This window comes from Rattus rattus, chromosome 11 (genome assembly GCF_011064425.1).
Source record: "Rattus rattus isolate New Zealand chromosome 11, Rrattus_CSIRO_v1, whole genome shotgun sequence".
NCBI classification, from domain to species: Eukaryota; Metazoa; Chordata; class Mammalia; order Rodentia; family Muridae; genus Rattus; species Rattus rattus.
Window position 1 is genome coordinate 68,060,079 of NC_046164.1, and position 25,146 is coordinate 68,085,224.

The window sequence follows — 25,146 nt, forward strand, 5'->3', positions numbered from 1 at the left end:
TTTTGAGTACCACTACTAACAAACAACAAACAACCCCCCAAACAACCAACAACCACGCACCCCAACTATCAGGACTCTAGCATTTGCATACCCTCTTAAAAGTTCCCAGAATTCCAAACATCACACAGTTGCAAAAACCATCTGCAGCTGAGCAAAGCCATGCCTCTGCTAGAGCATTGGACAAATCATAATCAGCTGCTGCAAAGCAGCCCCAAACCCCCACTCCTGGGATGAAGACAAAAACATAGTCTTATAATATTTCTGAGTATGTTTTATTAAGAAACCAAAATTCTAGGGCTGGAGAGATGGTTTAGTGGTTAAGAGCACTAACTGCTCTTCCGAAGGCCCTGAGTTCAATTCCCAGCACCCACATGGTGGCTCACAACCATCTGTAATGGGATCTGATTCCCTCTTCTGGTGTGTGTGTGTGTGTGTGTGTGTGTGTGTGTGTGTGTGTGTGTACATATGTATATGTGTGTGTGTGTGTATATATATATGTACACACACACACACACACATATATATATATATATATATATATACACACACACACATGAATGTGAGAAACATATATATGAATAAGAGAACCCAAAATTCCAGAATTCTCACTACAGAATCCCACGGGTCTGTCTTCCACAGTATAGCACCTGCTAGACCAGGTCTAACCTCATATGGGGGCTCAGTTATGTCTCACAAAACAGACAAGCTAAAGTTCTAAATACTGGAGTGTTAGGATGGCATTAGATTGGTAAGAGGACCTATAACGAGCAGATTAGTATAAAACGAGGATATTCTGTTGGGTCTGAATCCCATCTGTGATGGTTAGGATTAATTATCAACAAGGTAGATGTTAGAATCACCTAGAAAATGGACCTCTGGGCATGTCTTGGGGGGGTGGGTATCTTAATTACATTAAATGATATGGGAAGACCCTTCTGTAGTGGGAAACACCCTGGTCAGGGTATCCAGGGTTGCATAGCAACAGAGAAAGCAAGCTCAACACTGGCACTTGCTAACTGCTCTCAGCTTCCGATTGTGAAGGAGATATGACCAGCTCCCCCAGAATCCATCCTGCAGCTGCGACTTCCCTGCTGTGAGGGACCTCAGACCCTCCCATATCACAACAGCTGCCACAGCAAAGACTATAGCAGTGGGGTTTTCTCCTGTAGCTGTTATCTCAGACATTCAGGACAGCCTTGAACTGCTTCATCTCCTGCAAGCTCAGAACAAGAGTTGGGAGACTTTAAGTCATTCATCCTTGATCAGGAAGCCAGGCTGGCTGAACCGAGGATGGAGGCCACCAGGGCTATGAACCAGAAAGCCGGAGTCCCCTGACAGCACTGTGTTGACATCAGAGCTGTGCCTTGACTTTTCCTGAGGGATGTGGGTACCCAGCTAAGCACTGTTCCAACAGGTTCCGAATCTTATACATGCCCAACAAGGGCAAGAAAACTCCTGTCACATAAGCAGGCTTTTCATAGGTGATTTGCCCATAGCCCCTACTGTGACCCCTATCATGCAAGGAAGGGAAGCTGAAACATAAAGAATCTGGCAGCCCCACCAAGGTCACAGGCGGTGTGGGGGAGAAAACTACTGCCACGTGGTCTTCTCAGCGCCCTCCTGTACTCAAAGGGGCAGCTGAGGCTCAGGACTGGGATTACACCCTTCTCAGCGCAACGCTCACAGCCCAGCCTGAGGTGGCACCAGAGGCCCCGCCGCACCTTGCTCTTCTCCTGCTGGAACTCGATCTGGATGTTGGTCAGCTTGGCCCGTAGCTCTTCATTGGCCATCTGTACAGAGTCTGTCTCTGTCTCAGGCTTCTCACCCTTGCTGCGGCCCTTTTTAGACATGTTTCCTCTTGGAGTGAGACGCTGAGGTCCTGAGGTTCACGCCCGCCCACCGGCAAGCACAGCTACCAGCCCAGCTGTGCTAAGCAGTCGTGCAGGCCTCCGCTCGTCCTCTGTGCACACCATCACTGGAGAGTCTGTTGGGGGAGAAGAGAAACTGAGTAAGCGCATGGCAAGTGTCTCCCTCTAGCCTGAGCATCCCAGGGCTCTAAACACTTGCCTCACTCTCAGAACTTGACCTCACAAGCTCACTCACAAGCTTGGCCTCTCATAGCTCACTGGAGCTACCACAGAATCACCTAGAAGACGTTACAGGTGGAGTCTCACTGTCCTTGGCTCCTGACCACCAACTCCTAAACTATGCCCCAGAGAACCACATTGAACCACTCTGCTCTAATCCTGACCTCTTGAGGATGCAGGACCTCATCAGTGTATCTGTGAACCACAGCATAGAGACCTCTGTGCAGCTCGTGGGTGGTGGATGCTATTTCTAAAGGCATCCCACGATCTTGCCCAAAGACCTGAAGCTCCTGAGGACAAGAGGCAAGAGGCACTGTGTGTGCACTGCACCCCACAGGACAGGAGGCAGGAGGCACTGTGTGTGCACCCCTCAAGCCAGTAACTCTGGAGCAATGTCAGTGCCGCGCTCTGAAACAGATGGTTCATTCCCAGAGTTAACCATTCCCCCATACCAGGTAAAATTCTATCATCCAGGTTACAGATGAAATGAAGAAACTGAGGCACACAGGGGTCAAGCGCCAGGTTACACAGCTCATAACAGGAATTGGAGCTGACCTGATCATCCTGCTATGTCCAAAAGCAACGCAGGACAAGCAACTGAGGTCTCTGAATGTGGGACAGCAGATGGTGCCACCAAGGGCCCAGTTCAAACCCCTCCTACTGCTCACCAAACAAGAGAAGCTCCAGTCAGGGCAATACCCGCCACATGGCCACAAAGCTTCTCAGTGGGTGTGGAGAAGACACATGAAGGGAAAGGAGGAAGGAAGGGAAAGGAGGAAGGAGGGAAGGAAGGAAGGAAGGATAGAAGGAAGGAAGGGAAGGAGGGAGGGAGGGAGGGAGGGAGGGAGGGAGGGAGGGAGGTTGGTTTTTATTCCAACACATAAAAAATTTGGAGTCCAAAGATAGGTAAACAAAACAGAAATAGGGAAATTTCTTAGATTCATCAGAGAACTGAGACCATAGGGCTAAGCAGTGGCCCACAGAGAGCCCAGAGCAGAGAAACATTTCCCGAGTATCAGTTCCAGCTCCTTTTGCATCAGGCCCAGCTCCCAACAAGATATAAAGACTAGGCCCAGACTTAGACGTTAAAGTGATTCTGAATAACATGCAAAGGGCCTGAGAGAAAAAAGCAGACAGCATGGCAGAACAGATGGTCTGTAAGCAGAGAAAAAAATCCAGAAAGGGATATCGAGATGTCCAAATTAAAAAAAAAAAAAAAACCACCACAGAAGAACTCAAACAAGCTTTCCACAAGCTCTTTGCAGGACTGCACAGAGCTGAAGAGTCCATGAGCTCATGGGTGCACCAATAGTACATTCCCCAACTGAACAGAGTCTGTCCGTGAGCTCACAGATGTTAATGCAGTGTCTTCAAGCTAAGAAACAACAGAAAACTGATGGAGAAAGAGACCAGACTGTCCAAGGGCAAAGCACTGAGCTAGTCTAATAGCTGTGATAGAACACCCCAAAAGCAACTTGGGGCGGAAAGGGTTTATCTCAGCTTACAGTTCCACATCACAGTCCATCGCTGACCAAAATCAGAGCAGGAACTCTAATAAGGCAAGAGCCTGGTGACAGGAGCTGATGCAGAGGTCATGAGGGAGCGTTTATTTACTGTCTTGCTCATAGACCGATCTGGTGGGGACATCGTCTTAACCTTGGTTCCCTCCTCTAAAAGGACTCTAGCTTGTGTGATGTTGATCTAAAACTAGCTAACACCGGTGTGAATGGAAGAATGAGAGAAAGAACCACAGGACTATGTGAAGCTGTGTGTGGTCCTCCCCACCTAACAGCAGACACCCAAGCATAGGTGCACAAACTGAGTATGTCACAGCCAAGCTGCAGCTGACCAAAGATGAAGGAAAGGAAAATCCTAAAACAAGGCCAAGAAGAAATAGATTGGCTACAGAGAAACAATGATGAGTTCATCAGACATCTCTGCAGAAATGATATTGGGGTGGGGGAGAACAGAGCAAAATACTCCTTAGAGGGGAAAGTCAGCCTGCAATTCAGTCACCTGGGACATTTTCAGACTAAAACCTCAAGAGAAACAAAAGCCAAAGAATCGGCCGATCCACACAGTCCTCCCCTTTTAAGAAGGCTAAGAGAAACGATCCAGAGAGGGGTTCAATGAATCAAAAAACCCAGTCTAGCTGGACATGTACTGCGGTGTATGCCTTTAACCCCAGCACTCGGGAGGCAGAGGCTGGTGGATCACTCTGAGTTTGGGGTCAGTGTGGGCTACAAAGGGTTTCAAACCAGCCAGGGCTACATAGTGGGAATGTCTAAAACAAAAAACAAACAAACAAAAAGTCCTCAGACTAAACAGGAGGACAAACAAATGAAAACCATATGATATTGCAAAACTATGATTTTAAAAGGTGCTCTGGAGTGGGGATAAGCAAACACAGTAAAAACCTTGAGGTTTCTATTCTTAACTGATCTGAGAGATACCAGTTTACTGAAGCAGAAAGAACTGTGCGCTGGGTGCTCCAGCTGGGAGGGGGAGGGGCGGCAAGCCAGACCCCACAACATACTAGAGGAAGTAGGACCCATGCAGATGCTATCGTATACACCGTTCATCCAAACTGGACTTAAGAGGGCTTCTAAATACATGTTGCAAACTCTGGGCTGCTCCTCAAACAGTTTTGAGAGAGAGGAACAAATTAAGTTTCTCTTAAAATGGAAACATTAAGCTACAAAAGGCAGAAAGAGAGTGGAAGACAAAATCAGTTACTAAGAAGACTCAAGGAATCCGGGGATAACTAACTGGGCAAGGAGCCGCTAAGGACCCCAGCTCTAAGTCAACCACGCAGAGCACAGTGGCTTCACAGTGAGCCGCTGCCCCACACTGGGGTCCTGAAACTGCACGTGAGAGCCAGGAGAAAACTGGCAAAAAATAATATCTGAATTCACACAGCCCCAAACATAATCAAAACCAAACCATAATCACATGGTGTCACTGCAGCTTTGGCTCTGAGCACACAGCACTCACACTTTGCACCATGCAATGCCCACAGAGGCTGCAGGGGACCCTGCCGCTCCATCTCACGGCTGTTGTACTGTCTGCTCTTCTTTAAACAGAACAGCTCCAGTAAGGAAATAGAAGCTTTAAAAATGTTCCTACCTTCGCTGTTTGGCATGTGACTATCAAATTAGTGTCTAAGTCTCTATGTGGTGTTAGAAGGTTGGATTTTTAAAAATCATATCTGGGGCTAGCAAGATGGCTGAGCGGGTAAGGATGTTGGCTGAGCTTAGTCTCTGAGACTCACTTGTGGGGGGCAGGAAGTGACTCCTGCAAGATGTCCTCTGACTTCCAGGTATGTGCACATAAACATAATAAAAATTTTCTTAATTGCTGTCTGTGTTGTTAGCACCTTTCATAAAGAAGCATTCAATGAATTTTGACTCACAGTTAAGGAAGAATTCACAACAATTTCTGAAGTGGTCCTAAGTTTGCTTTTGCTATTCAGTATGATAAGTTTATTTATTCAAAGTGGCATTGAAGCTTTGAGGATTACAAAGTCAAAGTATTAGTCAGCTCCAAAATATATTAGAGATGTCCTTCTCCATCTCTTGGTATTAAATATTCGGCCAATATTTAATTCCTTATGTCAAAATTAAAAGTCTATCCTTCTCATTAGCATGCAAATCTGTTTTCATTTTAAGAAATACCAAGATTATATGAACATAAGAGAATTGTTTTAAAGCCAGGCAGTGGTGGCACATGCCACCAGCACGCAGGAGGCAGAGGCAGGCAGATCTCTGTGAGTCTGAAGCCAGCCTAGTCTACAAAGTAAGTTCCAGGACAGCCAGGGCTACACGAAGAGGAGAGATGGCTCAGCGGTTAAGAGCACTGCTGCAATTCCAGAGGTCCTGAGTTCAATTCCCAGCAACCACAATGGGATCTCATGCCCTCTTCTGGGGTGTCTGAAGACATCTTTAAAAAAAAAAGAAAAAATGTTTAAAAGTAATAGCATATGATTTATTAAGAAACATTTGATTTGTGTATTTATACCTTTAAACTTGAGGTCACATGAAAATTACTCCAGCGAAAAGGGATCACGAGTGGAAAAAGCTTTAGCTCCACCCATGAAGACAGAAACTGTCAAGTGGAGTTGAAAAGTTGCCTATGGGAAAGCGCTGAATTTGAGACTCTCCGGTGTGCAAAGATAGCCAACACATTCACTGTTAATTGGGGGACTGACTTGAATTCATACCCAGTCACAGAGGAACTCAGTGGAAACCATGAAGTAAAGGCCCTCCTGGCAGGGCCTCCAGGATTAGGACACCAGACTCCACTCACCTGAGCTGCTAAATATTTTTGGGCTGGTCCCCCTTTCATCTACTACCTTCACCAGCATCTCCCTTGATGATCATGGGGACAGTTACAGCCAACAAGCTCTCTGTAAGGCTCAAACAACTGATGCTAAGCACAACGCTTCCATTCCCATAAGAAGAAGCACTCTGCATCACACTCTAAGGAGAAGAGAGGGAGGGAAGGAGAGCAAGGGGAGGCCATTAAGGGATGTGACCAATCCTGAACCCAGTTGATGGGAAGCAAATTACAGGACCTGTCCTGAATCAACCCTTCCGGAACGCAGAGTTCATAAGCTCCCTGAAACTTTCCTTCTCCCATGGGTCCACTTTCCAGACACAAGGTTGGCACCCAAAAGTGGGAGGTGATGCGGGAGTCTTTGTTGATTTCTAGTGGAGCAGACACTTCCAGAGCCAGAGATGAAAACCATCTTGTGTTCTCCTGCCTGCAAAGGTGCTTCCTAGAGTAGACCTTGTAAATCTCCTACATGGTTCCCTACACTTCCTAGACTCCTCTGCAGCCGTGGGTCATGTGACCAGACTTGGCCAATGATGTGCATGAGCTGCTGTGCCTGGGGCCCTTATGGGCGGAGTTTAAAGTCTGACTATTCTTCCTGCCTACAGAACCCTTGAAAACCATCTGTTGAGGTGGTGACAGGGCCACAGGGACATCTGGGCTCCTGACTCTGCCACTAGACAGGCCCAGCTAGCCTTCATGAAAGGATCTGTGAGCCTGAACTGTCCTCTTAAGCTTCCTCTGTTGGCATTAACACCTAGAAAACATTCCTCTTGGCCTACTTTCTTCTCCGTGCCACTTACCCAACTTCAAAATTCAACTCAGACGTCACCTGCTTTAGTACACATTTACCAAAGCCACCCCCACCCCTGGCAGGGTGGGAATCATCTCCTGTCCACCCACAGTCCCATTTCCCTCCTCATAGCCCTGACCTGTTGATGCCACTTGTCCCTACCACCAGACAAGATGCTCTGGGGCAGCCAGACCCGTGCTGACCTCAACCTCCCAGAGTCTAGCTCAGGGCCTGCCCAGACTCCAGGTGACTAGGCGGATAAACTGGACTTTGGATGGCCAGGCCAAACCAGTCAGCCTTCTTTACTACTAAGTCATTGTGTAGAAGCTGGACTGACTCCTTGTCAGGATCATCTGCTGCAGAAAGAAACTCCAGGACCTCAAGTGAGATGACATCAGGACATGCCTTACAGTGGATACATGGGTCAGGAGGGATGCCTACTGGCTTCTTTTAAAAAATAAATAAATAAATAAATTTACATGTGTAAACTGTAGCTGTCTTCAGACACACCAGAAGAGGGCATCAGATCCCATTACAGATGGTTGTGAGGCATGTGGTTCCTGGGAATTGAACTCAGGACCACTGGAAGAGTAGTCACTGCTCTTAACCACTGAGCCATCTCTCCAGCCCTCCTGCCTACTATCCTCTTAAGGAGTATCAGAACTTTGATGCTCAGAGAAATGATTATAGGAGAATCCAGGGCAGACACTGTCTGCAAGCCAAAAGTCATACCCAAATCATACCACAAGAGCACAACCCACAGACACCTGATCTCTAACCTCCCATCTCCAGAGCTGTAGGAGACCTCCTCCTACTGCTGAGGCCTGGAAACTTCATCCTGACAGACAACATAATGACATGTTAGCAGGGTAACCCCAGCTCAGGGCAGACCCTGCCCATGTACAGCTTTAACAATAACCTCCCACAAGTGCCCCACAGAGCAAGATAACCTGATCAGGCATCCCCAAACAGTAGTTCTCAGACCACAGCCAGCCTGGACTTGAAATCATTACCTCTACCACCTCCCAGAACCAATTCCAGCCTCGTCTGGGAGTCCCTCCATCTGCCCTGCAGGATGGCTGGTTACCATGGACGCACAGAAGTCCCTGCTAACCATTTCAAATTTATCACCTACCACCTTGATATACTGGCCATGGAGGGAGTTGAGAGACACTGGGAGGGGCAAAGAAGCAAGGAGGCGACTGTTGGTCCCTTCGACACCAGCAGAGATGTTCTGATGGACAGCCTGAGGTGGACAGCCCTAGTCTGTGGTCTAGCCTGTTCTCATGGTCAGTTTTGAAACACCCCCTTTCAGAACTGCAGTAATGGTATCTTCCTCTGGAGGCAGGGGACAAGGAAGGAAGTTGCATGTGGTGTCTGTTAGAATATGCTATGTGTCCACAAAGGGTCACTCATTCAGCTCTCTGTGTGTCTAGCTGATGCTCCTTCTAAGGGGTGTGGACTGAGGTTGCTACTGGGGCAGGAGTCCACCTGCTAGGGTGACAGTAGAATATGACCTGAGATCCTCTTGTGGACCACCCCCCTGCTGTAGGAGGGGTGCAGAGGTGGTTTTTAATCTGCTCTTCCTCTATATTTTCCAAGGCATTTTCCATACCCAAAAGAATGTTTCTCATTAAAGATGGATTAAATTGGAGGACTAGCATCCTCATCACATCCTGTTCACGTGAAAGAAAAAAAAAAAGACACCAAGCAATTGCCATCAAGACAACTACCAGCCAAGAACTTCAAGCACCTGCTGGAGGCCTTGGTCCTCAAAACAGTGAGGAGCATTGAGCAGACATTCAACACTGGTGGCCATACCAGGCTTGGTGGATCAGGCCTATAACCTCAAGCTAGCTGGGAGGCTAAGGCAGGAAGTTCCCAAGTTCAAGGCCAGGCTAAGACCAAAGAACTAAAAGAAGGTAAAGCCAGGGCTGTAAGACCCAAACCTAACACACCACAGCCTCGTGCCTGGCCTTGTAGCAAAGTGGTGCTTGCAAGGATGAGGTCACATTGTCTTGTTAGAACCATGTAGGAGAGGCAACTACCAACACCATGAGGTATACTCCTGTGGCTTTCCCCATCACACTGTGTTACAAAGCGAGCATTGACCACATTCCCCACAATCCCTGAAGAACTTATGGGTAGCGGTCTGTCTCTCTAGCATCTGGCCTCTGCATAGACTTTCTCCCCCAACACAACCCCCAGGATAGCTCTTTCTTATCACCCGAGAGATATCTTGCATAGCCTCATCACAGAAAAGCATGAGTTATGTCTGCATCAAATAGAAAGCTGTCCTGAATTGATCCTGAGGACAGAAAACTGGTGGTCAGTACTGACAAGTCCTCACTGGTCGTCCAGCAGCTGGTGGAACAGGGGTTGACGGGACCCTGGAGAGGGGCTGTGTGGAACTCAGTGTCATAGAGAGGAATCGGGTTGTATAAAGTGTTATCCTACTTTTCCACATTTTACAAGTCGAGTACTCTCTATAAGAAACGCCAGGAAACAGGAAAAGGAAGTGGAAAAGAAGCGTCTGTGTGTCCCCTAATGTATCTGTGTGTGTCTGATGGGGTGGGAAGGGTGGAGACCAATATCATGTGTCTTCCCCTATGCTGGTAAGACACTGTCTCTCACTGAACCTAGAGCTTAGCTCGCTGTTTTGGCTAGAACTGTGGATCGGTGAGTCCCCAGGATCCTCCTGTCTCCAGCCCCCAGTCCTGGGATACGAGTGCCTTACATAGGTGCTGGAAGTGTGGACTCAGGTCTTCTGCTTATATACCGAGCCCTTACCTGATGAGCCAACTCCCTGAACCAGAACTCACTTTTAAACCGTCGTCTACCCGTCATTTTCTATGTTGCCGTGACATACTGGCTCGTTCAATTTTGACAAGGTCTAGGTGTTCCTCTGGGGAAAGGGGGACAGGGGTTTGGGAGGCCCTGGCCCACCCTCTTGGCTGTACTATCCAGCTGACTGCTCTGGAGGAGACCTGTTCAGCCAGGATGTGAGTGAGGAAAGAGGCGAGCCAAGCCCAACCAAGAGCTTGGGATCTGTGGAGCCTGGAGATGTCTGTTGGGATTCTGTGCATGGTGTAGAGGTTATCTTTGTATTCTTCAAATGTTGATTTCTGTGCCAGCAGAGAACTGAGTACCACCCTGACTTTGGTACTGTTGTTCTAATTGCTCTGCACCTGCATCATATTTAGTAAACATTCTTCTCCAAGGCCTTCTGATTGGTTTACAGCTGACAGCCTATGGTGGACAGGAGAGGGAAGGTGAGACATCTGGGCAGAGATAGGATAAGATTCTTCTGGGAAAGAATCGGGTGTGTGGATTTGCCAGCCAGACATGGAAGAGGTCGGGTGTATGGGGACTGAATGAGAGGTAACGGATCATGAGGCAAATGTGAGCTAGAATGAACGGGTTAATTAAGTTATATGAGCTAGCTGGGAAGTAAGGCCTAAGCACTCATAAATAATAAGAGGTCTCTGTCATTGGGTGCTGGCGGGTAGATGTCAATCATAAAGCCAGCCAAGGCAAACAAGGCACAGCAGACCCGCCTGTCCTGGATGTGGGAAGGGCTAAGATGTAAACTGGCCCTCAGAGCCCAGGCTTGCCCGCTGCTCCTTCCCAGCTGGGATGAAATGATCACACCACAGAGGCAAGCGTTGTGACATATTTAACACACCTAACACCTATACACCAAGAAAAGGCAGGCCTCGGTGGGTGGGAGGGTGGATTCCATCTGGGCTTAAAAGAGAGTCAATAGCAAACTCCTCCCTAAGGCAGAGGAAGGACCATTTCCCAAGTCATCCTATGACAGCAAGACTGCAGTGATCCCCAATGACATCGCAAGAGAAGAAGCAGCAAACTGGTACCCTCGATGAACTCGGGCACCCAGATCCTCAGCCAAACACTAGAAAACAGAGCCATGAGGTGAAGAAAAGCAAACACGGCAGCTCCTGGGTCCTAGCAAGGGCTGCCTAGCACATCCCACTCTGGAAGGACAGCTCTCAGAGGGAGAACCCTCTCTCCTCACCCCCCATGGAGATTGCGGATCTCCTCCCCAAAACATCATCAGTGTGCCCCATGCCTCCCTCTGAGAAACCACGCTGGGCAAACGAAGCTGATGTCCCCAGTAACTCTGTTCCACCCACTCCATTCAATCCTTCACTCAAGATCGGCTGGCCTTGCACATGTGCAGGATGCTGGTCCTAGAGTAAGAAGCCCCTGCCTGCCTCTGACCTCTCCTTCCTTACCTTAGTTCTGTGCTCTCGGAACCTGCTGTGTCTGGCACTAAGCAGATGCAGTGAAAGCGCAGCAGAGGGAGACACAGGACAGCTGTGGGCTAGGTCAAGTGCACTGTGGGAATTCTGAAATGGATGGATTCCACAACAAAGGGTAAGGGTATTGAAAGGGATGGGGAGACTCACCAGTTCAGAGTCACCATCCCCCAAGGAAAACCGTTTCTTTCTCTCAGTATACCCCTGAGGAAAACAGGCCCTTCTCACACTCAGCATATGGCTAAGCCTTGCTCCTAGCCGCCCCCTGGCACTGGCACATCCTGTTCACACCCCACCAATCCAGTAGGAAATCTTCGTTGGTGACTGTCCTGTCACCGGCCCTCTCACTGGCCCTGCCACCTAGCATTCACTCAAGCTTCTCCCTATAGTCAAGGTAGGATCCATGTGCACAACTGTGTATGCCTCTCCCCCATTCTTGTTATGGAACTGTCCTTAGCTGTAGGTCTAGGGGTATCTTTGATGATTGCAAGCCAGCCTTGCAGATGAGTGGGTCCCAGTAGCAGGCCATTTTCTTCTGGTGTCTGCAGCAGCTCAGTATCACCCATCAGCCTCAACGGTTTACCACATGACCTGCTGCTGGACTCCGGCAAGCTCTGAGCTGAGCGCCGATGGCTTCTGTGCATCTTTCTGAGACCAAGCGCAGGGTGACTGCATTGCCTGGCAACGTGGCCTAGAGGCCAGCTGACTTCCAGCCCCTGATGCTGGCTCTGGCCCAGCAGACCTTCCTGTTGCAGGGAGTGGCATTTTGCATTTGTTTTTCCTAAACAAATGAGGATTTCAGGCTCTTGCTAGGCCTGCAGGAAACACACATTAACATCACATCTCTACACATCCCTTAATTAGACACACACACACACACACACACACACACACACACACACACACACACACACACACACACACACACACACACACAGGAGTGAATCCACCAAGGAACAGTCCACTGCTTGAGGATCAGGAGACAATGTCGTCATTTTTTACCAGTTCAACCCAGCAGCATGTCCTGGGTACCAGCCAGCCAGGCACAGGGAAAGAGGGCAGAGGGAGGTGCTATGGGGCTGCAGAGAGAGGGACTTGCTTCTTGCTGTCCCTCGCACTGTCTTGTGTGTCACTGTAGCTCATCTGCAGACGGTACCATGGCCATTCCCAGGCCCAGTACTGTGTAGGATTTCAAACATTCCATCCTGGATGGAATCTCCTATGGCCCAGGAAGGAAACAACTTAGCAGTGTCTGGAAGCCCCTGAATGTGCTGGCTACGCCAGAGCCCTCCCTGTATATAAGCAGTAAGAACTGCTAGAGAGATAGAAACTGAGGCAGGTCAGTTTGCTGGAATAGATGCTCTCCAACCAATCGCACGCCTGTTGATGTCCATAAGCCATTACCCATGCTGGGGTGGTCTTTGGGGATGCAGCTGTCTTTCAGTCATTTCTGCTCCTGCAAATAACCCCTCACCCACATTCCCATAAGTAACCCCAGTAACTCATGGGTCACGGAGTTTGACTGTCGTGTTATCCACGCTTTGATCTCCTGTCAGTTGCCATGTTCCCCACACTGATTCTTCCTCCCTGTGTCACCTGGCACCTGCCTTTGAGTCCTCCACAGCCGGTTCCACCCACATTCCTTAGAGGAATACACCACTGAGTCTATGCAAGCATCTGCCCTATGCCAAGTCCTGGGTGAGCAAGATAGGCAGAGAGCCCAACAGCTGCTGCCCTAAGGCCCTGCAGGTTCACAAAAGACATAGAAAAGAAGCCAGTATCGCCTGCCCATGAGCTCAGATGTCTCTCAATGCTGTCAGATGGACTCCCAGCACCATCCCCCACAGCTCACCTATATAAAGAAAGAAAAGCTGCCTGTAAAAACTGAAGAGGCACTCCTGCCAAGGAAGCTAAGTGCAGATATTCACCCCTCCCTCCTCTCCCCCAAAGCCAGTTCCCAAGGCTACCCCAGCCTTTCTCCCTACTCATCCCATTAGCCCAGCCCCCAACTGCAGCAGGTATTCCCTGGGAAGCCAGCAGCCAAGCCTGCCAGAGAAGAAAGTAGGCCAGAGAAGCAGTAGGTGAGCTTCAGATCTTCACTCTTCCTCCCTTCCTCCAAATCTCATACCCCAGTCTCATGCCCAGCTCTGCGGCAGACTACCCATGATGGGTCCTCCTGGCTCTCTGCCCGTTCCCAGGGGCTAAGCTGATCCTGGTGAAAGACTTTACTTTTCTCCCTCTGTAAACTTCCTTTATCCCCCAAGCCCGCCTCTACTTCTAGGTGTCAGTACCTAGAAACATATTTTACCTGGAACCCACAGTGGCCACACCTAGTGTAATCCCAGAGTAATTCCCTACCAATCAACACACAGCCGCCCCCCACAGCCTCCTGAGAACAGAGAGGGCAACAGAAACCAATTAACAAAACCAAGGGACTCAGACAGTCAGCTGAGTGTGGCAAACGTGGCTGGGGAAACCTAGCCCTTCCCCCACTCCCTCTGTCTTGTAAGTAACCGTTAGATTACATTCTTAAAGCTAACCCCCAAGTCTATTCCCTCGTTTGGCCAAGTCTGCCTCCTGAGGCTGACCACCAAGGTCCAGATATGGAATTATTGAGGTCCAGCAATCAAAAGCCCTGCTTTATGCCCAATTAAAATTAAGCACCTCATCGTAACATGGGGTTTACCCTTGTACCTTTATAAACCACCACTTTCCTAAGAGCCACGTCTGACGACTCTATCCTGAGGCACTTCTTTGTCCTCCTGGCACAAATATCTCTTCCCCTTCTCCCCCTGTCCTCCTCTCTCCTTTGTTCCCTTCCTCTATCTCCTGTCTTTGTCCCTTATCCCTGCTATCTGTCCCTCTGGGACAAATAAATCTCTTTTGTGCTGAGAACTTGGTCTTCAGATGTTGGGAGATGACTTTGAGGATCCTTACACAAAAAATCCACCCAACAAAGACAAGACCAAATATCAGCACCTAGAATCACAACCATTGCAAACCCAGATGTCCCCAGAGTAAAAACACAAACAATAACAGCCATGACACTATGTCCCCACTAGCGACCAGCAACCCTACCTACCACAGTAGGCCAGACATAACTTAAGTACAACGCAAAGACCTTCAAAGAGCCACGCAGAATGTGATAAAGGCCCTTAAAGAGGAAACGAATGAATCCCTTAAAGAAATCTGTGAAATAGCAGACAGTGGAAAGAAATGAATAAAACAGGTCAGGACCTGAAAGTAGAAATAAAATCCACAAACTGGAGGAAATCTGTAAACAAGAAGCTTAGGAACTCAAACAGGAACCTCAGAGGCAAGCCTCACCAATAGGATATAAGAGATGAAAGAGAGAATTTCAGGCACTGAAGTAATGGGTACCTCAGTCAAAGAAAATGTTAACTCTTAAAGCAAATGTTGTCACAAAACAGCCAGGAAGTCTGAGACACTATGAAAAGTCCAAATCTAAGAATAACGAATATACAACAAGCCCAAACTTATGAGACACAATGAAGGTAGTTCTAAGAGGCAAATTCACAGCACTAAGTGCCTTCATAAGAAAAAAAAACGGAGAGATCTCATATTGGTAACTTAACAGCACATTTGAAAGCTCTAGAACGAAATGAAGAAATCACCCCCAAAAGGAGTAAACAGAAAGAAATAATCGAGCTCAAGGCTGACATCAATAAAACAGAAACAAACAAGCAAATAATTCAAAGACAAAGAGTTGGTTCTTTGATAAGATTGACAAACTCTTATCCAAATTGATTACAGGGCAGACAGAGAAGATACAAATTAACAAAATCAGAGATGAAGAGGACATGAGAGACACTAGGGAAATCCAGAGAATCATAAGGACATACATTCAAAACCATTACTCCACCAAATTAGGACACCTAGAAGAAATGACTAATTTTCTCAATAGATACAACTTACCAAATTTAAACCAAGAGCAGATAAGTCCTTTAAACAGGCCTATCACCCCAAGTGAAACAGAAGCAGTCACTAAAAGTCTAACAACAGCAACAACAAAAAGCCTAGGGCCAGACGGGTTTAGTGCAGAATCCCACCAGACCTTCAAAGAAGAGTTAATGCCAATATAGCTCAGAAACAGAAGGATTTTGTCCAATTTGTTTTACAAGGCCACAGTTACCCTGACACCACAAAAAGACCCAACAAAGAGAGTTACAGACCAACTTCCCTCATGTATATAGATGCAAAAATTCTCAATGAAATATTATCAAATTGTTATCTAAGAACACATCAAAAAGATCATCTACCATGATCAAGTAGGCTTCATCCCAGAAATGCAAGGATGGTTCGACATACATAAATCAATAAATGAATCCACCATCTAAGCAAACTGAAAGGGAAAAACACATGATCATCCCATTAGATGCAGAAAAAGCTTTCAACAAAATTCAACATCCCTTCATGATAAAAGCCCTAAAGATATTAGGGATATCTACATGGAACATATTTCAACATAATAAAGCCACTTTACAACAAGCGCATAGCCACCCAAGACAAGGCTGTCCACTCTCCCATACCTGCTCAAATAGTACTTGAAGTCTTAGCTAGAGCAATAAGGCAACTAATGGGGATTAAGGGGATACAAATTGAAAAGGAAGAAGCCAAAGTATTATTATTTGCAGATGATACAATAGTATACATAAGAAAATCCCACTATGAAATTCCCTACAGATGATAAACACTTTCAACCAAGTAGCTAGAGGCAAAATTAACTCAAAAATCAACCACCATCCAACATCCAAATGACAGACTGAGAAAGAAATCAGGGAAATACCTTTCAAAACAGCCTCAAATAATATATAATGCCCTACAGTAACTCTAACCAAGCAATTAAAAGACTTGTGTAATAAAAAGAAATTAGGGAACATAATGGAAGATGCAAAGATCTCCCATGCTCATGGATCAGTAGGGTTAACATAGTAAACATGGCCATCCTACCAAAAGCAATCTACAGATTCAATTCAATCCCCATCAAAATTCTAGTACAATTCTTCAGGATCTCAAAAGGTCAATTTTCAAGTTCATATGGAAACACACACACACACACACACATACACACACCAATCCCAAATAATAAAACTGGTAAAAATATCACCATCTCTGACCTCAAATTATACTGTGAAGCTCTAGTAATAAAAAAGAAACTACATGGCTTTGGCACAGAAATAGGCACACTGATCAATTAAATAGAACTGAAGACCCAGACATAATTCACACTCCTGTGGACACCTGGGTTGTTTTTTGGTTTGGTTTGGTTTGGTGTGGTTTGGTGTGGTGTGGTTTGGTTTGGTTTGGTTTTTAAGCCAGAAATACACTGGGGAAGCATCTTTGACAAATGTCTCACAGGGCACACATGCCTGTTAAAAATGTTCTAAAAATATGGAGTCAAAATGCCCCAGATAACTTGGCTCCTCTTAAACTGTTTGCTTGCCTCCCCCTGCAACTGCCAAGTCGGATGTCGTTTTTTCTGTTTTCTGTGTCTTTAAACACTCCCTGTAACATGCATTTGAGGCTGCTCTGTGAGAAGTGTTTCTTTCTAGGCAGGCGCCAGCCATCTTAATATAGACACTTAATTCAGACTTCAGTCATGCTGACTGGTCTTTGGGTCTCTATCTCCCAACAAAGGCGCTGGTCGAACTGTATGGCTGGTATAAATTAATGCAAATGGAGACATACTTATCAACCCACACAAAACTCAACTCTAAGTGGATCAAAGACCTTGACATAAAAACAGACACACTGAACGTGACAGAAGAGACAGCAGGGAACGGCCTTGAACTCAATGGCACAGAAGACTTTCTAACAGAGCTCCGTTAGCACAGGCACTGATGCCAATAATTAATAAATGAGACCTCACAAAAATGAAAGCCTTCTGTGGGGCAAAGGACACTGTCATTTGGACAAAGCATCGGCTTATAAAATAGAAAAAGATTTTTGTCTTTTTACCAAATGCACATCCAATAGATGGTTAATATCCAAAATATATAAAGAACAACAAACTAGATATTGAAAATAAACAAATAATTTAAAAATATCCAGAGAATTCTCCAAAGAGGAAACTCAAATGGCTGAGAAAACTTAAAGAAATGTACAGTCTCCTTAGTCATCAGAAAATTGCAAATCAAGAGACTTTGAGGTCTCATCTTACATCCACCAGAATGGCTAAGATCAGTGAAACAAGTGACAGCTCATGCTGGTAAGGATGTGGAGTAAGGGGACACTCCTCCGTTGTACTTGAACGTGTACAAACGTGTACAGCCACTATGGAAGTCAGTGTGGCGATTCCTTAGGAAGACAGGAGTCAATCTTCCATAAGATCCAGCTATACCACTCTTGGGCATACAGTCAACGGATGCTTCATCGTACCACAGAGACACTTGCTCAACCATACCATCATTGCTCTACTTATAACAGCCAGAAACTGGAAACAACCTAGTTATCCCTCAGCAGATGAATGGATAAAGAAAATGTGGTACATTTACACATTTACACAATTGCTCAGCTGTTAAAAAAAATGATATCAGGAAATCTTCAGGTATATAGATGTAACTAGGAGAACATCCTCCTGTGTGAGGTAACCCAGAATCAGAAAGACAAATATGGCGTGTATATATTTATATGTGGATGTTAGCCATTAAGTCAATGATAACCAAGCTATAAACCATAGACCCAGAGTGGTCAGATATAGAGTAAGGGACTGGGGGTGTGAGTGGAGGATAATTGATCTTCCTAGGAAAGAGAAATAGCATAGATAGTTATGGATGGATGGGGACATATCAGAATGAGAAAACCACATGGGAAGAGGCAATGAATAGGGGACAACAGGGGGAAACAGGGAGAAACAGCTGAAATTAAGGTCCATTTGAGGGGTTGTATGAAAACCTAATTCAGTAGAAGCTTCCTAAAATATATGTAAAGATATGAAGATGATCTAAATGTAATCGCCAAATAATGGAGGAGACAGAGCCCCAATTGGACATCTCTTACCGCCAAATAAAGCTTCCATATCAAAACTGGGTTCCATCTAATTGAGTTGAAGGCCCATGTTAGTCCAATGGGAACCTCCATACAATGCGGGCTGTTGCCAAGACTATAGGTTACTCTACCCAGACAGAAAGGAAGGCCCTATGGCTGAAGACAACACCTACGCCACTCATTGAACATGGAGAAGTCGAGTTGGTGCCTACAGAGAGCCTTCTCACTCCTACAGGCTAACATCTTTGGTACAGGAAGAGAATCTGCATGCTACTAAAGGAGAAATACAGTTACCAACTTAGCTACCAACCCCTTGATCTACAATGGTGTCCTGTCTGCAAGATATGCAATGCAATGGTGACTCAAAGCATGTGGGAGGAACCAACCAATATCTGATTCTACTTAAGGCCCACTCCATGTTGGGACCTCATACCTGACACTGCTGGAGTGACCAAGAGCCTGAGCCTAGATAGACAGCCCCGTGCTCTAGGATAAAACCAAATAGAACTGTTCTACTAAAGAATATAGCAATAGAATGACTCCTGATGAAATTGTGCTAGACTCACAGACCGGTGCCTTGCTCAGCCATCATCAGAGAAGCTTCCTCCTGCAGCAGACAGGAACAAGTAAAGAGACCAGACAATGTGCAGAGTGAGAGACCTTAGGACACGCAGCCCGAAGTGCAATGCCTCCATCAAATCTCTCCCCTCAGGGCTCAGGGAAGGCAGCAGAAGAGGAGGCAGAAAGAGTGTAAGAGCCCGCAGGAATGGAGGACACCAGGAAAACAAGGAACTGTAAACCAACAGGATCTGATATGAACCCACGGAGGCAGCACGCACAGGGCCTGCAGGAGTCTGCACCAGAGTGGGTCCTAGACCTGAAAACAGAGGTGCACACGTGCCCAAATCCCTAACCCAGAAGCTATCTCCAACTGATAACCACTTGCAAATAAAAATTTACTTTCCTCCAAGAGCGTCTCACCAGAGAAACGGACTCCTCTTAAGGGGAAGCCACATGCCCAGCTTCTGTTGATGGCCAACAGAAAACACACTCAACATCTTTGGAGGCTGTCTCATAACGTGCTATCGGGACTGTCTTTTTTGTTTATTTCTAATCTAATTTCTAATTTTCTTTTTTATTTATATATCTTTGTCTCTTTTTACTCTACAAGTCCTTTGCGTATATTATTATGACTTCCACTTAAGAGTTTTATGTGATACCTGAGTGTGCAAACAAGTGTGCCTCTGTGTCTGTTTCTATTTCTTGGGCCTTTTCTTGGGCTCTTTTTCTTCTGTTTGTTAGGTTTTGTTTATTATTATATTGTATTATATTATATTCCCTTAGAATCCTGTTTTTTTTTCTAATGAGAGACAGAAAGGCGGCAGATCTAAATAGGAGGGGATGTGGGGATGAACTAGGAGGAAGAGAGGGAAGGGAAACCATAATTAGGATGTATTATGTGAATCAAATCTCTTTTCAGTAAGAGGCGGGGAAAAGAAAGTAAAATGAAGTAGACTGCCCGTGTCCAGGGACTGGGAAATGGTACTTACCTCAGAGTGGTCCGTGTAAGACCCTCCACTGTGCCTGAGGACACTTCTCTCAGGCAGCATCAGAAAAGGGCCGGCCCCTGCATCCCCAGGGCCTGACTGACACAGCAGCTCCATGGCCTGTCTGCTGAACAGAGCGGTTTCTGCCTCTGGAAATAGACGCCTCCCTCCAAAGCCATGGCTGCTGCACTCGGCCAGCCCATCTTGGCTTCCTCCTGAAACCCACTGGCTTCCCTGACAGCTAGAAAAATCAGTCTGATGCCATCAGTAGGATGCAAAATCATTAAAAGGCACCTCTGAGAAGGCTGTTCTGTAAATCCATCTCCCTAGACACCACTGAGAAGACAGTGTGTGCTGTACATCCATGTCCTGGCTGTCTCCACAGCAGCCGCGCTGTAGTGCTGTCTCCACCATGAGGTCCCCAGCTACACACCAGAGCAGTCCTCCTTAGGGGATCTCTCTCTCTCTCTCTCTCTCTCTCTCTCTCTCTCTCTCTCTCTCTCTCTCACACACACACACACACACACACACACACACACACACAGAGAGAGAGAGAGAGGGGGAAGGGGGGACACTCTACTGGCTCTCCATCAACCAGCAAGGAAAGGCTAAGACTATACAAAGTGGGTCTTTACCCAGAAGCCTCTATTCCTCACCATTCTCATGCCATGAGCAGCCACAGTCCAGCTGTTTCGGCCTGGCAGTCAACAGCCTCCATCATTTAACTCCCAAGCTCAAATACCTTCTTCCCAGCCATGGCAGGTTCACACCAGCGACCACACAGCACCTCCCCTTGTTCCATACATTGTGCCAATATCCTATTTCCTATGGTAAACAGAGGCTCAGTGAGTTCACGTAACCTTAAGATCATAAGACATGCATGATAGGACTAAGATCACACAAGGCTGTCCTTACTGACTCAAGGCCTCTGCCTGCATCCTCCAGGTACATGGTGCCCTGCTGTTCCTCCAACCCTGCCCAAGTAGCCACCCTTAAATACCCACCACTCATGGTCCAGCATATCCAGCACACTCAACCTAGCCGGTGAGCATCCCTGGATGCCTGCCCTGGGGTTTCCCACCCCCACCTGGTTGTTCTCAGAGCTCATCCCAGCCTGAGCCTGTCAGCTTTTCCGGCTGGGGCCATTGGTTTGCAGGACTATCTGTCACTTGCACTCAAAGTGCTCTGAGGGCTACACACAAAAGGGACAAGCTGAAGAGCAATGTAAAATGTACAGGTCAAGAGCTTTGCACTTCAGTTTCCTGCCTAGACCTCAGTTCTCCAGTTACTGCAAAACGCAGTGCTGTTTCGAGACTAAGCAAGAGAGTATATAGGCAAGCACAGTTAGGACCATGCAGGCCCAAGCTACGGGCCTTCCCCCACCATACACATTGCCATTAGTTGACCACTGGAACCTCCCCCCACCCACCCACCCCCGCTTCTTCACCACAGGCTCCTGCTGCCACGGTGCTCTGTTTCCTTCAGGCTAACCTTTGAACCAAATCTTGAAACTTCTAGAATGGTGAATTAAAGTGCATCTTTCTTCAAGTTGTCAGGTATTTTGTCCCAGCAATGAAAAGGCTTGCACAGCACTGGGAAGGCACTGACTTTTGTGCGTGGGTTGCTGGGGACAGAAGTGTGGGTGTTGTGCATGCTCAGCAAGTGTCTTACTACCAGGCTATGCCCCCAGCCAGCATTCACTCCGTGTGTGTGTGTGTGTGTGTGTGTGTGTGTGTGTGTGTGTGTGTGTGTGTGTGTGTGTGTGTGTGTGTGTGTGTGTGTGTGTGTGTGTGTGTGTGTACATGTTTGTGCAGGTACATGTATGCATACAGGCGTATGTAGGAGCCAGAGGTCACTGGTGTGTCCTATCACTCTCCACTCTATTTTTTGAGACAAGACCTCTCCCTGAAGATGGAGTTCACGTTGATTGGCTACACTGGCTGGCCGGGAGACCCAGGGATCCTCCTGTCTCTACCTCCTCAGCCTTGGGATAACAGATAAACCACCATGCCTGCTCTTTATGTGAGTTCAGGGAATCCAAACTTAGAGCCTCAGGCTTGCGTGCAAGCACCCTACTGACTGAGTTGTCTCACCAGCCCCTGCATTGACTTTTCAAAATCAACTTTCCTAAAGTGCCCTTCCCAGTGTTGGTGTACAGCTCAGAGTCTGACAGGAGACACAGTAAGTGTCTGGTCAACTGGAAAACACTTCCATGTCCCTTTGTACAACTTAGCTTTCTTTGCCTAAATACACACACACACACACACACACACACACACACACACACACACACACACACCATCAAGATGGTTTGGTGGTAAAGGTGTTTGCTGCCAAGTCTGATGACCTCACCTCCATCCCTAGAACCCACATAGATGACGGAGAATGTGCTACCGAAAGTTATCCTCTGACCCCACATGTGCATAAATAAATAAGACAAAATGAAGTAACTATAAAAACTAAGTGTGTGTGTGTGTGTGTGTGTGTGTGTACACTAATCTAGCCTCATTCTTATTCCAAGCAATATTTCATGAGCTCGCAGGCTAGTTGCAGTCTTCCTAGTATACACTAAATAATAAGATGGTCACTTGAGCCCTAAAATTCTAAACTTCTCAGACCAAGAGAAGCAGTCAGTCTCGCTAAATAGCATTCCTGAATGCAATGGCCCCAGCGCCAGCTCCCCGAGTCTGGAATCCATACTTGCTTGCACAGGGTCTAGCCCGAGGCTTGTACACAGCAGATGCTATGAAGCCACAGAGCGCCAGCGCCATCTTGGTAGCCCACCCAAACTGTGTCTGGTCCCACAGCCCTGCTGCCCGGGTGAGAGACAGCAGACATGGGCTGAAGGATCTGCATTCGGGCTCCGGCCCTGGGTGCAGAAGAGACACTGACTGAAGCAGGATGGGGCTGGGGCAGAGACGACCTGCGACTCCACAGATGTGCAGTGGCTAATCTGCCTGCATTTTAGCTTGCTGCATATTGTTAATAATCCAGGCGCACACATCAGAACTACTTCGCGGAAACCCACTAGGGTGTCAGTCTGCATTCAGAGGGGTGAGGGGCTCCCTACAGAGGCAACAGACGGATCCCCTTCCAAGTCCTCACTTCACAAGCCAAATAGCTGAAAGGAAGCCTTCTGTGCCCTGAGCAATTAGGCAAGGAGTCTGTCAGATGTCTGCGGACTAAAAATGAGCTGGGGGAGGGGTACATGTCAGCCTAAAAAGAGGGAATGGGGTCGGTTTTCAGACACTTGATCAGCCACCCAAGGTCCCTAGGACACTCGCTCCTCTGCACCCTGGAGTCACACCCAACCCTGCAGCCTGCCAGTCTGGCATCAATTTCCTGGTTCTCCACCCTACTGCCAAGGCCTCGCCCCAGCCAGAATGAACCTTGGACACTGCCCGGTACATGTTCAGCCATGCCTTTGCACATGCTGGCTCCTCCTTCCTGCACCATGCGAGAAACTCCAATTCGTCTTCCAAAGACCCACCCAACCCCCATGTCTCACAGCTCCACAAAACCAACCGGCACAGGCCACACAGGCAGGAGAGAAGAGAGTCGCAGCCGGATCAGAACCAGGTTCTAGACAGCCTTCCTTTCTTGTCTAGTGTGTAAAGGAATCCATAGCCCACCTCAGGCGGGCAGTAGAGCAGTCAGGGGTGAGTGCACACCTGGCCAGTGTGTGATGGGAATGTACCTGGTGGCAGTGTTAGCGACATCGGCCACTAGATCAGGAGCAAGGAAGTCAGATTCTCTAACATCAAAAGGCACACAGATGTCCAGAGTGTCCCTCCACAGTGACCCCAGCCACAAAGGGGAAACAGCCATTCCTGGAGAGAAAGCAACCTAACTAAGTACCCTACCTTCCAGGTACAGCAACCGGCACCACCACAACTGCTTTCAGGGGATGTTTGCCAGCTATCAGCTCTTGGGTTTGTTGTCAGGTTTTTTTTGGGTTTTTTTGTTTTTTCACACATTCCATCCTCACATCAACCTTAAAAGCAGTGACGACAGGACCGGGGGATGGCTCAGTGGATAAAGTGCTTACCTCCCAAGCATGATGACCTGAGTTTGATCCCAGGACAAGTTAAAAAGGCCAGATGGGCATGGTAGTACATACCTCTAATCCTGGTGCTGGAGAGATGGAGACAGGAGGATGGATCTCTGGGGCTCGATGGCCTAACTAGTAAGCTCTGGGCCAAGGAGAGACTCTGTATAAAGGTGGTGGGCAGTGTTCCTAAGGAAGGCTTCTGTGGCTGCTCTCTGCATGCACACACGCACGCATACACTAACACACTCACATACACTAATACACACTCTCACACACATTAACACAAACACACACACTCATACAACTAACACACACTCACACACACACTCACACACACACTCACACACTAACACACACATCATACACACATACACACACACACACACACACACACACACTCACTCACTCACTCACTCATGCATGCACCTTAGCAAACAAAAAACTACTATTAACCCCCTGAGAAATTTAGAATTTGTAGCGGGTAAAGGAACCTGTCCAAAGTCACACAACTGAAGCATAGACTCTGCTTCCGGGAGGGAATAAAACACCAGTTAGATTTGCTAGCCACTGCCTACACACACTAGGGAACATCTGTAGAATGTGGGGCCGTTTAACAGGACCTGTTTCTCCGACTCTGATCTGTCACCCAGCCTTTCCGATCCCTGGTGTATAGATTACAATGCAGCTACTAACGGTTACGAATCATAATGTAAATGTCTGTGTTTCCTGAAGGTCTTAGGCAACCCCTGTGGTGGGGTCATTGGACACCAAAGGGGTCTCAGCCCAGAGGTTGAGAACCACTGTGCCAGGGGTTAAACCAGGGCTTTGTGTGCAACAGGCTTGTAGTGCTCTGCCTCTGAGCCACACCCTCGTCTCACAATCTGGATTTCTGCACATTGGTTTTTCTGCTCCTTAAGATCTTAGACTGTTACCAGGAAGTGCACTTCACTGCTTGGAGAGTCAGCTCTGTGAGCAGCACTGACCATGACAAGGTTTCCAGTGCTTGGTACAGAGAGGCTTAAGAACTTTGTGTCTGGGTGGACCCATC

General features: G+C 47.3%; 1 protein-coding gene across 1 annotated transcript in view; it reads right to left on the bottom strand.

Moving 5' to 3' along the window:
* The window catches only part of Jakmip1 (janus kinase and microtubule interacting protein 1), a 95,919-nt gene that overhangs the window by 36,639 nt on the left and 34,134 nt on the right, over positions 1-25,146 (bottom strand). The window contains exon 2 of the mRNA XM_032917018.1: positions 1,722-1,984. Within this exon, the coding sequence (XP_032772909.1) occupies positions 1,722-1,850 (129 nt within the window). The 5' untranslated portion in view covers positions 1,851-1,984. The remainder of the gene's footprint in view (positions 1-1,721; positions 1,985-25,146) is intronic.